This window comes from Thalassophryne amazonica, chromosome 22 (genome assembly GCF_902500255.1).
Source record: "Thalassophryne amazonica chromosome 22, fThaAma1.1, whole genome shotgun sequence".
Classification (NCBI taxonomy): domain Eukaryota; kingdom Metazoa; phylum Chordata; class Actinopteri; order Batrachoidiformes; family Batrachoididae; genus Thalassophryne; species Thalassophryne amazonica.
Genome location: NC_047124.1, coordinates 4240488 through 4254069, shown reverse-complemented (window position 1 = coordinate 4254069; position 13582 = coordinate 4240488). Strand labels below are relative to the sequence as shown.

The window sequence follows — 13582 nt, the reverse complement described above, 5'->3', positions numbered from 1 at the left end:
AGATTGGAGGGGACGCGGCCTGGTCAAAACAAGGACTGAGTCCTTCAGACGTCCACCGATGCCAGGGCAGACCTCCCCCAAACATGTACACGTCATCCTGCTGAGGGGCCAGAGGAAGAGGAGGGGGGTCAAAGGTCACACACAGAGACAGCTCGTTTTTTCGTTTGTTTTTGTTTTTTGGGGGTCTGATGACAAAGGTGCTGCAAAGACACAAACTGGGAACGTGGACACCAGAGATGGACATGCAGGTGAGGAGATCAGACCACCTCCATCCCGCCGTCCTGCAGTGAGGACGCAGAAGACTCGTTTTGATGACACCTAGCTAAAACAAAGTGCGAGTGGCAAAAGGACGGGATTGCTTTGGATGCTTCACAGACAGAGCACATGTCTGTTCTGCTGTCGCCATGGCGACTGTGATGCAGAGGGCCGGGTCATGCATTGATGGACTGCTTGCTCAGTGGAGACGATGATGTGACGTGTTGGAATGGTCTGTGGTGAAGCGGGCGACCTGCTACCCCGATACTCATTTTTCTCCAACTTTTATCCTGCTAACCTTTTAGCAAAAAGCAAAAAAGAGCAGCTAGCTTTGATTTTGGTGTGACGTGGTAAATGCGAGTCTCGCTTAGTGATGACACTGATCGTATTTTAGATTAATTCTGTATTTTGCACCTCATCAATAGATGATATAGCTTGTCATCGGTCTCTGCCCGTGTCGTCGTAACGTGTCCCTGAGTGAGTCCGATTCAGTTTGTGTTCGGATTCTAAACAACACAGATTTTAGCTGTGTGTCATGACCCATGACGACGGGAAAAAAAAATGACCTCAATAAAAGCGTACACATATCTATGAAAGGAAACCACGTCTGTGCATGTATTAGCATGTGTTTGGAGCTGTTTATTACACCCTGTGCACAGCGGTGCTCCATGCGGTCATGTGTGTCTGTCTGTGTGTGAACGAAGTATATTGAAGAGTTTTGGTTAAATTTGGGCCGAAGTTGGAATGATTGCAGGTCAGCGAATGACTGATTTTTGAGAAAAATCAGTTAAAAGACAAGGTCACAAACAACGGTCAGAATTTGGGCAGAATTCTTTATTTAAAGTTAACACCTATAGTTACTATTAAATGACTAGGAAGTAATTTATCACCTGCCTGTTGGCCACATGACCTTTGACTTTGAGTGACCATAAAAGGAGGGAAGCCACGGACCCAGCGTCTTTCTATTTCTTCTTTCCAGAGTGAGCCGCTTTGTTTTTGTGCACCTGCTCCGTGCACTTTTAAGTTGAAAATCCCTGAACTGTTCAGAAAGAAGTGGTGATGGCACTGCAGGAAACAGAGCAGTTTATTTTTGCTGGTTTGTTGCTTAAAATCACAATACAGACAAAAAAAAACCTCATCTGTGACAGCAGATTGGACTGATGTTTGGTTCTTGCTGAAGGTGAGTGCTTTTTAATTGCTGTACATTGTAAGCTAGTTTATCGTTGTCCCAGAAACAATTCCATGCTTGGGCCTTTTTTTTTTTTTTTTTTTTTTTAGTCCACTGAAAACACAAACTGCTGGGATGACATGTTTGTGAGAGCCGTCGTGTTGCTTTTTAGCTAGAAAAAAATGCCTTGTCACTTCTTGTTACCAACTTAATCCTATGCATCAAAATTTTCTCTTAAAAGTGTAATTTCTTTATATTTTACAGCCAAATTAATTAATGTAATTGTTGTGAGTGCGATCTGCGACTGAAGGAGCACTATACAAACGATCTATACAAAAGTATAGAGAAGGTTACGGGTTCAAAACCCATGATGAGGCCTTTGGGTGTCGCTATCACATGTTCTTTCTCTGTTTTGCTGTTGTCCAAAAAAAAGACAGATTAGTCTGTGATGAGAGACGTGGTGACTGGGCCAACTAGTGGATGGATAAGATTGACCTTTTAGTGTCCCCAAACATGCTTTACTTTGGCTGCAACCACCAATCGCGTTATTATGAATAATAACAACAATAACCCTATCAGACTCTCCGCTGATTTAGATCTATTTAAAAACAGTTTATTCCTTCATTTCCTGCCGCTTATCTGGGTTCAGGTCCCTGTGGCAGCAAACCAAGCAGCTCATCCTTCACTTCCCTGTCCTTGGCCAAGTCCAGTAGCTTTTCCCGGGGGATCCTGAGACATTCCCAACCCAGCGGGGAAATATATTCCCTCCAGTTTAATCCGGCATCTGGTCTCAAATCACTTGAAATCAGTTTTAAAGTAGAGTGTTAATTAACTGGTTTGTAACTGCTGCTTAAATGAACAGAGTGCATTTTCATCCAAAACAATCAATCAATCAGATTTAAACAAAAACTTCAGTTAGAATCACCATTTTAATGACATCAGAAGCAGAAGATATACAAGCATAATGTCAACAATTCAGGGTCAAAGAGCATGGAAGCATTTGACCTCTGACCTCAGCATGTCCCCTCATCAGGAACTAACTTGTGTTTATCTTTAAATCCTTCAGAAATAACTGCAGCTGAACCACAGAGAACCGGAGTCTGTAAACAATCACAAAGACATGGCGCGCGGCGCTCCAAGTGATTAAAAAAAAAAAAAAATCCACTTCAACAGATAACTGCAGCTGAACTACAGCGAGCCGGAGTCTGGACCGTAGGTTTGGACACGTTTCACACAAAGAGACAGTTAAATAAGAGAAAAGTCATCATGAACAGTTTGACATACAACTAACTCAGGAGTTATTTCTGGAGGCTGTGGTTGAAGTTCTTGCACACCAACGTGCCGAAGAGGAGGAGTCTTGTTTTTTCATTCCCTCCATGTATTTACAAAAAAAAAAAAAAAAAAAGGCTGCCCACAGCTCGTTCCACAGTCTGTGGGTTAGTGTGGGAGGTATAAAAATATATCTGTGTCTTCCAGGAGACGCAGAAGCTGCTCACATCACTTACCGGCGGGGGGGCAGAGACACATTTGGGGGCTGAACCTGCTGCTACACAAACATGCATGTTTGGTCTTTCTCAGTTTCCACTCAGAGATCAATATCTTTACTTTTCTGGGAATGGTGCAATTTATTGATCATGTGAGTGAGTCTTTTACATAAAAAAGTAGGATATATAATATATACATGTATGTGTGTGTGTGTGTGTATTGAGGTTGTACTTAATAATTGATTCTTTTTAGCAGCTCAGAAACTATGAATGTAACAACATTATCGTTTCCATTTTTATGCAATAATTTTAATGGTAGTTTAACATTGAAGAAGTAAAAAAAAAAAATCTGAGTTTGTACAGTACTGTACAAAAATTTTAGGAATTACAGTATAACAATAGCGTTTGATGCCCCCCCCCTTTTTTTTTTTTTTTTTTTTTTTGTTGGCATCTCAACACAAAATCAGTTCCAACTAGCGTGAATACGTGAGCGATATTTTTTTGTTCTTCCATAATGATCTTTGTAAGTGGCCAGTAGAATGTCACATGAGCACCGTTACAAATAATCACGCAATATTAAAATGATTGTGAAATACAATCACTCACACACAAATTATGTTGCATTTTTCTTAACATAGTTTAGGTCCTGCGACGTAAACTCTGGTGTGACTTGTACATCGAAAAAAAAATCACATGTAAACACAAGCCCAATTTTCATATCTATTATCAATGAAGTTGGAATTCATCACATATTTCATTTATTTATGAATATTTATCAGGTTTTCAAAACTTTTAATGCTTTCATGTTGTTTTAAATGTGCCTGACTTTTCTCCTTGATACAGTTATGGTCCGTGATGTATCATTACACCACTGACAAAAAAAAAAAAAAAAAAATGGGGGTGGGGGGGGGGGTGTTGTCTCCATCTTAAAGTGCAGCTGAGCTGTGCCCCCCCCAAAAAATTTAATAATAATAAAATCCTAATTGTGTTTTGGAGTGATACAAATAGAAGCGCTCAAACTTTAGGAGCAACTGCCAGCAAATATGTCTCTTAATAACAAATGAACACTTTACATTTATGCTCGAATTAATTTTTCTTCACTTATTGTAAATATTTTTTTATGCTTATTACAAGATCTAGTTTATTATAAAAAGGACGATCAGTTAGCTTGTGTAGCTTGTTTGAAAACTTTGCTTTCATCACAGTAAGACCCTTCGGCTGTTCCCTTGTTCCCCCGCCACAGCTGATCAGAGGTGGATCTGCATGTTTAATTGGCACAGGTTTTACGCCGGATGCCCTTCCTGATGCAACTCCACATTACATTTAGAAATGTGGCAGGGGTGAGGTTTGAACCGGGAACCTTCCACACTGAAACCAAGTGCACTCACCACTTGGCCACCACACCTATTGCTTTCATTATAAAACTACGCTTAAAAACAAAAGTCTCATTTTGGCAGATTAACAGTCAGCTGATGCTCTTCCTGATAGCGTGATTAAGATGTTTTGAGGGATGCAGTATCAGTGTTTTGTTTTTTACGTTTGGCGTGTTGGACTTGTTTGCTTCTGTTCCTGGGAAGCAGAGAATCAGTTGTGCAGGTCGGTCACAGTATCCGCTTCATTCCATAGCAAATGGCTGTCTCCGTCCAGCCACACCTTGCACACAGAAACTTCCTTCAAAACCACTTCCGCTATCAGCAGCTTTCCAGAGGTTGTCAGGAGTCCTTCAGCAGCCCGAGTCTCCTCAAAGCTTCCCTCCGTGAGTCATCCGTTGGACCTCGCCCAGAAAACTGCACAGTGATGACCTGAGGGCGAAACATAGCCGATCTGGATACAGATTTTGGCCTGTGGTCCGGGGACTGTGCTCGTTGTGCCATTTTTTGGGGATTGACACCCACATGGTAAGAGTGGCGAGTAGGTTTTGGCGCTGTTGCTGGTGCCGGCGGTTTGGAGGACTGTGACCATCCACCTGCAGTACTTGAGCTGGAATGTGGAGTAATTGTTCGGCTTTTCCCTCCATAACGGTTGAGCTCAATAGGTAACGCGTCCACTTTGGTGGAAGACGTTTGACTCCTGTCAATGTGGGAGCTGAGGATGTCAGGAAGGTCACTTTGAGGCACAGCCGCAGCAGCGGGAGACAGGACTTTGGACTTTCCCCCATAGGGGTTCAGCTCGGCAGGGTTAGCAAGTGCAGGTGGAGGGTTTTTGCTGTCGTGGTTTGGAGAAGGCAGATATTCACTTCTGGATGAAGCTGGAGGGTGGACCACGAGGGACTTCCCTCCGTAACGGTTCACTTCCAGTGAGCTGACTTCAGGTGGAAGGTTGCAGGATGATGTGCTGTCAAAATGTGTCTGATGATGGCTGGTCTTCGGAAGTTCCAGATGAGCGGGGTTCTCTGAGAGAAGTTTATCATCAGGACGGCTGACGGAGGGTACCGGCACAGTCTCTGGAGGTCTGTGGACGTGACCCTGGCTGGGTACAGCAGCACTGGTTGCCGGTGGTTTGGTGCTCGTTTCTGATCCTCTATAAGCACTAACAATCGGAGGCATAGTACAAGGTCCAGCAATTACAGGAGAAGTGGTCACAGGTGACTTGGTGCTCAATTCTTCTGTTTTGGGAACACTGGATACCAGACGTTCGTTGTTGGTGTCAGAACCTGTGGTAAGACCTGGTGTTGTGTTGGGGAGGGGAGCCGTACCCCCAGAAAATGCACGGTTCCTGGACAGGCCCAGTTTAGACAGGGCCTCCATCCTGGATATTTCCGGTGTCGGGTCTTTGAAAGAAATGCTGCGTGTGGGAATGTTTCTGGAGTTTTCTCCTGCGTCCTGCTTAAAAGGGTCCAGCAGAAGGTGTGATGTTCCTGCTAGGTTTGCCAGCATCTTTGCCTGCCTTTCATGAATGCTCACATTGGGTAACGACTGGTTCTGGTGCTCCTTGTTTCCAGTAATCATGTTGATGTTTGCAGGGAAGCGTGTTAGCTTGGTGGAGGTAGGTGGAGTGTGTTTGCCCTGAGAGTCGGTGCTGTAGCTCCGCGTCCTAATGTTCTCCAGGCTGTCACGGTGGAGAAGTGTGGAAGGATGAATGCTGGAGCTTCCACCTGACTGGGTCTGGGCAATCTTCTGAGCAATCAAGACTGGGGTCGGGATGGATCCTGGAGCGTGGTAGGAGGCGTGGCTCTCTGTTGTCCCATAGCTGCCACTTGGTAGCGTTGGACTGTACTCTGATGGGAAGCTGTTCATTGATTCGTGGCTTGGTTTTGTCTCAGTGTGTCTCTCGGGGTTCACCACCATCCTCTGAAAGTCTGAGAAGATAGTTTGAAAGGTCACAATGTTCACAAAAAAAAAAAAAAATCTGGGTTAAGACTGGATTGAATTCTGGAGGTTTCTAGGATTTGAACAAAAAGTGAAACTTATCTGTGACTGATTTATAAAAGAAGAAGAGCTCGAGGATACCTGGAGAGGTGGGACTGAAGACCGGTTCTTTGGTCTGTATCAGGTCTGGTTGGACCAGGTCTATTATATCCTGACTGTGACTTGGTGATTTGGGACTGAGGCTTGCGGGTCCGTCCACCTCGACGGGATTGACGTGGCTCAGCGAGGTAGTTGCCATTCTGGCCTTCAGCTCGTCCTCCTCCAGGCTCCCCTCCAAGTAGTCTATTGTCTCTTCAAAGAATTGGATGCACTCCTGCTCCTCCTGGCTCAGGAACTTCAGTGTGTCCTCCTGTAGGAGACAGATGAAGGTGTGTGTGTGAGTGCGCCTTCAACAGTTTCACACAAGCTTTCACAAATCGTTACCATGGCAACATAACTCCCGAAATCAGTCTTTTTCCACATATGTTCAAAACATGATAATTTTATTAACTTGTTGCTGTGGCCCACCAGGATGATGGGTTAGGGTAAGTATGGCACCGGTCCTCCTTCAGGACAGAATTACTTGGCAACAACATAATTCATTGCTGGAAATTTGACGTTTGACCCCAAACACTGACCTTTGAACTTGCCAGAGCAATTTCATTTCCCACTTCTATACACTTACTGGCCAATTTATTAGGTACACCATGCTAGTACCGGTTTGGACTCTCTTTTTCCTTCAGAACTGCCTTAATTCTTGGTGGCACAGATTGAACAAGGTGTTGGAAACATTCCTCAGAGATGTTGGTCCATATAAACATGATGGCATCACGCAGTCTGTCCATTCTCCTCTGACATCAGTCAGCCATTTTCATCCACACAGCTGCTGCTCACTGGATAACTTCTCTTTTTTGGATCATTCTCTATGAACCCTACAGATGGTTGTGGGTGAAAATCCCAGTAGATCAGCAGTTTCTGAAACAGCCAGACCAGCCCGTCTGCCAATAACAACCATTAAAGTCACTTAAATCCTCTTTCTTCCCCATCCTGATGCTCAGCTTGAACTTCAGCAAGTCATCTTCACCAAGTCTAGATGACTAAATGCATTGAGTTGCTGCCATGTGATTGGCTGATTAGCCATTTGTGTTAAGCAATTGTACAGGTGTACCTAATACAGTGGCCTTGACCTTGAAGAGAAAGTCCAGGGTCAAACTTCATCTAGACACCAAGTTTTCTAGTAGCCCGACAACTGGCCCAGCTATGAATCAGCCAGATACTGGCCTCCGTCTTGGAGTGAGATTTTACACTCAAACGACCAATAGGAGAGCAGCGCTCACACAATGCCAAAGTGAGGCAGATGTCAGCGTCTCGGTCTCCAACCAATCACATGCTAGGAGACAGAGGCCAGTATCTGGCCCAATTCAGGACCAGTTGTCAGGCAAGTTTTCTAGAATCCAGTCACTAGACCTTTGAGGAGCAGGCTGACTGAGGGACATGACCTCACAGAGAGGGGCGGGGCCTGTGTGGACTCTGTGCCCTTTTTGTTAATCATTCATTTAAAATATGTTTGATAAACCATGGGGTTTTGTGAAGCAGGCAGCTTTAATGTAAATACTTTACTTTTTTATTCTTCTATTGGATTGTTTGTCTAACTTTCTATTTATCACTAATTCGACAAGCTGCTTCCTGGTGAGAACACAGAGCCACTTGTTCCTCCCTAAAAATCCATCTGAAACCCACGTCCCACCTGGAACTGTTTTTTCCTGATTTTGAGACTGAAGCATGCGGTGGGATCTGACCTTCAGCTTGACCTTTATTAAAAAAAAAGGTCATGCAGCACGAGTACTTCATAAAGTACCACACTGGACGTGTTTGGCGGTAATTACAGCTTGAGGACGAATGCAAGCTGCTCATTTGTTGTATGGAGGGGTGACCTTCAGTGTTTGCCGTGGGTTCGTGACTGTTTTTTTTCGTGCCGTCACCTGCAGCAACACCAACCTGAAAACAAGACAAGCACAGAGACTCCTTTAAAAACTGCAGCTGAACCAGTTCCGCCGGGAGCATGTGCAGGTCACTGAGCCACGTCACCTCAGCGCTCAACACCGAGGCTGACAGCAGGCTGTAGGTTCGATTCCTCAGCCGGGCCGCATGTCATAGTCTTTCACTCAGCTTTCAAATCAATGACACAAAGTGGAATTTTAAAAGTTGAACCAACTCAGTCATCCATCGCAAGATCTGAGACCTTCTCAGAACTCCTTCAAGCTTTGGTGAACAGAACTAGAGAAGGACCTCGGAGAGTGCGGCCCTCTGCCGAGATGTTACTGTGATGTATCGGTGGGTCAGGTGTCATTTCTGAACACTCACGCCTGGTTTGGAGTTCTGGTTGGTGCCTCCGTTTACCCCATAGTGTCGCTGATGGCTGGTGTACAGCGGGAAGTCCATGGTACGAGGTCAGAGGTCAACTGGCCTTTGGCATCTCATCTTCCTGATTGTCTCTAAGACATGACGTCTGTCTCAGTCTGCAGAAACATCAAAAGATCTCTCTTTTTTCTTTTCCACCAGCCTGGACAAAAGACAGAAGAGACGTTTTATTAAACACCAACAACAGCTTCAGTTAACAGTTAATCACTGAGATCTATATAATCTATTATTAGACTCTATTGGCTTTGCTCAAAAAGTAAATGAGTCTGTTGCTCTATAAAAAAGCCCTCCGTAAAGCTAGGACATCTTTCTACTCATCACTAATTGAAGAAAATAGGAACAACCCCAGGTTTCTTTTCAGCACTGTAGCCAGGCTGACAAAGAGTCAGAGCTCTATTGAGCTGAGTATTCCATTAACTTTAACTAGTAATGACTTCATGACTTTCTTTGCTAACAAAATTTTAACTATTAGAGAAAAAATTACTCATAACCATCCCAAAGACGTATCGTTATCTTTGGCTGCTTTCAGTGATGCCGGTATTTGGTTAGACTCTTTCTCTCCGATTGTTCTGTCTGAGTTATTTTCATTAGTTACTTCATCCAAACCATCAACATGTTTATTAGACCCCATTCCTACCAGGCTGCTCAAGGAAGCCCTACCATTATTTAATGCTTCGATCTTAAATATGATCAATCTATCTTTGTTAGTTGGCTATGTACCACAGGCTTTTAAGGTGGCAGTAATTAAACCATTACTTAAAAAGCCATCACTTGACCCAGCTATCTTAGCTAATTATAGGCCAATCTCCAACCTTCCTTTTCTCTCAAAAATTCTTGAAAGGGTAGTTGTAAAACAGCTAACTGATCATCTGCAGAGGAATGGTCTATTTGAAGAGTTTCAGTCAGGTTTTAGAATTCATCATAGTACAGAAACAGCATTAGTGAAGGTTACAAATGATCTTCTTATGGCCTCGGACAGTGGACTCATCTCTGTGCTTGTTCTGTTAGACCTCAGTGCTGCTTTTGATACTGTTGACCATAAAATTTTATTACAGAGATTAGAGCATGCCATAGGTATTAAAGGCACTGCGCTGCGGTGGTTTGAATCATATTTGTCTAATAGATTACAATTTGTTCATGTAAATGGGGAATCTTCTTCACAGACTAAAGTTAATTATGGAGTTCCACAAGGTTCTGTGCTAGGACCAATTTTATTCACTTTATATATGCTTCCCTTAGGCAGTATTATTAGACGGTATTGCTTAAATTTTCATTGTTACGCAGATGATACCCAGCTTTATCTATCCATGAAGCCAGAGGACACACACCAATTAGCTAAACTGCAGGATTGTCTTACAGACATAAAGACATGGATGACCTCTAATTTCCTGCTTTTAAACTCAGATAAAACTGAAGTTATTGTACTTGGCCCCACAAATCTTAGAAACATGGTGTCTAACCAGATCCTTACTCTGGATGGCATTACCCTGACCTCTAGTAATACTGTGAGAAATCTTGGAGTCATTTTTGATCAGGATATGTCATTCAAGGCGCATATTAAACAAATATGTAGGACTGCTTTTTTGCATTTACGCAATATCTCTAAAATTAGAAAGGTCTTGTCTCAGAGTGATGCTGAAAAACTAATTCATGCATTTATTTCCTCTAGGCTGGACTATTGTAATTCATTATTATCAGGTTGTCCTAAAAGTTCCCTAAAAGCCTTCAGTTAATTCAAAATGCTGCAGCTAGAGTACTGACGGGGACTGGAAGGAGAGAGCATATCTCACCCATATTGGCCTCTCTTCATTGGCTTCCTGTTAATTCTAGAATAGAATTTAAAATTCTTCTTCTTACTTATAAGGTTTTGAATAATCAGGTCCCATCTTATCTTAGGGACCTCGTAGTACCATATCACCCCAATAGAGCGCTTCGCTCTCAGACTGCAGGCTTACTTGTAGTTCCTAGGGTTTGTAAGAGTAGAATGGGAGGCAGAGCCTTCAGCTTTCAGGCTCCTCTCCTGTGGAACCAGCTCCCAATTCAGATCAGGGAGACAGACACCCTCTCTACTTTTAAGATTAGGCTTATAACTTTCCTTTGCTAGTTCTTATAGTTAGGGCTGGATCAGGTGACCCTGAACCATCCCTTAGTTATGCTGCTATAGACGTAGACTGCTGGGGGGTTCCCATGATGCACTGTTTCTTTCTCTTTTTGCTCTGTATGCACCACTCTGCATTTAATCATTAGTGATCGATCTCTGCTCCCCTCCACAGCATGTCTTTTTCCTGGTTCTCTCCCTCAGCCCCAACCAGTCCCAGCAGAAGACTGCCCCTCCCTGAGCCTGGTTCTGCTGGAGGTTTCTTCCTGTTAAAAGGGAGTTTTTCCTTCCCACTGTAGCCAAGTGCTTGCTCACAGGGGGTCGTTTTGACCGTTGGGGTTTTACATAATTATTGTATGGCTTTTGCCTTACAATATAAAGCGCCTTGGAGCAACTGTTTGTTGTGATTTGGCGCTATATAAAAAAATTGATTGATTGATTGATGTCAGAATGGAAAAAAAAAACTGAAAATAAATTTCTAACACAAAGTGACGTCATCAGATCGATGAGACGAGACAGTCACCGCTTTTTAAACCAACCAACCAAAATCCAAACCTGCTGATTTATTGGTGCTTGTCTGTGTGTTTGAATAAGTTAATAAAGTAAATATGTTTTCCTCACCACTGTTGCTCTGGGGGTTGGTAAGGTTAGACCTTACTTGTGAGAAACACCTTGAGGCAACCTTGTTGTGATTTGGTGCTATATAAATGAAAAGAAATTGAAATTAAAGCGGTTTACAGCCATTAAGATACCTGGAAAAACAGTTTATTAGCTCGAGAACATTAAAGTCACTTAATAAAAAAGTTTTTGGTTTGAAATGGTTTGTAAAAATGTCTTAAATCAGTTTTTAATCTGAAATAAAAAGAGGAAATCCACCTTTAAGTTCCTGGAATAAGTCACATTTCAGTCTTCTTCCTTAATAAGTGATTAAAACTCAAATAGTTAACTGGTAGTTTTTCTATTCATTCATTCATTCATTCATCATTTAATCAGCTAATTGTTTCAGCTGTTTAAAAATGATAAGAGCAGTGAAGCTGCAGGACCAGTTCTTCTGGATCAGGTTCAGTTGGGAGCCACTTAGAACTAAGACAAAAAAAAAAACAAAAAAACCTTAATTATAGTTTGGAGCTAAAGATAATAACATGTAACCAGATCAGCATTCATTTGTTTCTGCCTCTGTCTTGACATATTTTTCAGATCTGCTTTGAATTGTTTTTTTTTTTGTTTGTTTGTTTGGTTGGTTGGTTGTTTTTTTGTTTTTGTTTTTTTTTGCGGGGGGGGGGGGGTGTCACAATTAAACAATGACCTAATTTAATTAAAAATTACTTTAAAAAAAAAATCAAGGACAAATCAGTATATTCTTATACTCCAATCATGATTTGCCAAAATGACGGACAGTTTTTCCTCCTTTTTTAATGTCAAATCATAAGGAAAAATATCCATGAAAATAAATCCTTTATAATTAATTTGTTGATAAAATGTAAAAAAAAAAAAAAAAAAAAGTTTAATTCCACGAACCAATGGGAACATTTTTGAATATTTAAAAGCTATTGTGAGAGATTCAAAGAAAAAACTGCAAATTCACAAGAACATTAAACACATATCTGTGTGCAGTTAAAAAGATGTTAAATTTCCAGATCCAGACCTAGTATACAATAAAAAATTACTTGAGTTGTTAAACCAGCACAACACCCACAAACACACAAAAACTGACATTTCGAATTTTTTTTTTCTGATAAATGCGAATTAAAGTACTTGGCTTTTTTTTTTTTTTTTTTTTTTTTTGACAATAAAAACTGTTGACTGTATATTTACTGTTTTGCCCTGATGGTGAATATATGCAAAACTAAATCTTTTAACATTTCTTTAAAGTCGTATAGTTAAAATACTTGGCATATTTTAAGAGAGAATAGTAACTTACCCAAAACAGCAGGAGCTCCGTCAAACCCGCCGCAGGAGCTCCGTGTGCGTAATGACATCACCGCTGCACGTCACGCTACGCTTTAAGGCACCAGCAGACTCCGCCCACAGGCCCATAAAGGGAGGGGCGTGGCCTTATTCAGGCGTGGAAGAGACTGAACAAAGGTGTGATAAATATGACAAAAGCTTTTAAATAGTTAAGATCAGGGAATATTTGACGTTTATACCTCATGAATCATCGTCACAAGGTTGATTTTGTGTCGTCACGCATTTTAACTGTTACAGAGTTAAACATGATGGACTAAAACTTGATCACACCAGATTTTTTTTTTTTTTTTTTACTCCCCCAGTGATAAAACTCCAATTAAAGGGGCTGCATTCATTCTTTCTCTGCTTGTTCTTTGGGTCTGGGTCACGGTGACCGCAGACTGAAGGTGGGTTGGGGTCCCGAGGAGTCTCCAAACCACCTGGGAGACGTGATCTCTCACCACATGAACCACCTCAGCCGGCTCCTGTCCACATGAAGAAGCAGCGGCTCCACTCCGAGTCCCTTCCAAAGTGTTACACCCCGCAAAGCATGAAGTATTTTATCAAATATTCATTCACACGTTATGTATATTATTTTAAATATATATTTAGAATATTTGTCTCTCTTTTTGGTGTTTGCTGTAGAATTCAAAACTAATTTATGTTCTGATGTTTGGTGTAAATAGTTTAGATTTGTTTTTGTTGTTGTTTTTTTATATGGTTTGGGTGTTGATCCAGCAGCAAGTTTTTTTCTGTGGAACAAAGAAAGACAAAAACACGTAGTGTGTGTGTGTGTGTGTGTGTGTGTGTGTGTGTGTGTGTGTGTGTGTGTGTGTGTGTGTGTGTGTGTGTGTGTGTGTGT

At 42.0% G+C, this 13582-nt stretch overlaps 2 protein-coding genes across 3 annotated transcripts in view; both read right to left on the bottom strand.

Moving 5' to 3' along the window:
• mdm2 (MDM2 proto-oncogene) overlaps window positions 1-13582 on the bottom strand; it is a 387699-nt gene that overhangs the window by 58856 nt on the left and 315261 nt on the right. The gene's annotated exons all lie outside the window — the stretch shown is intronic.
• LOC117503941 (specifically androgen-regulated gene protein) lies at window positions 2334-12743 on the bottom strand. Of its 2 annotated transcripts, none has more exons than XM_034163249.1 (4): window positions 12695-12743; window positions 8619-8817; window positions 6357-6624; window positions 2334-6205 (listed from the first exon to the last, which is right to left on the bottom strand). In XM_034163249.1, the coding sequence occupies exons 2-4, from the start codon at window positions 8694-8696 to the stop codon at window positions 4620-4622; spliced, it is 1932 nt and encodes a 643-aa protein (XP_034019140.1). In that variant the 5' UTR covers window positions 8697-8817; window positions 12695-12743; the 3' UTR covers window positions 2334-4619. The 2 variants fall into 2 exon arrangements, with proteins under 2 accessions (XP_034019140.1, XP_034019141.1); XM_034163250.1 differs by lacking the exon at window positions 12695-12743 and adding an exon at window positions 11395-11700.

What these genes read in the sequence shown, in the direction of transcription:
- LOC117503941 (XM_034163249.1), bottom strand. Translation starts at nt 8,696, where the DNA reads ATGGACTTCCCGCTGTACACCAGCCATCAGCGACACTATGGGGTAAAC. An exon ending in ACCAGAACTCCAAACCAGGC is followed by an intron (nt 6,625 to 8,618) that starts GTGAGTGTTCAG and finishes TGTCTCCTACAG; the next exon opens with GAGGACACACTGAAGTTCCT. An exon ending in CTTCAGTCCCACCTCTCCAG is followed by an intron (nt 6,206 to 6,356) that starts GTATCCTCGAGC and finishes CTATCTTCTCAG; the next exon opens with ACTTTCAGAGGATGGTGGTG.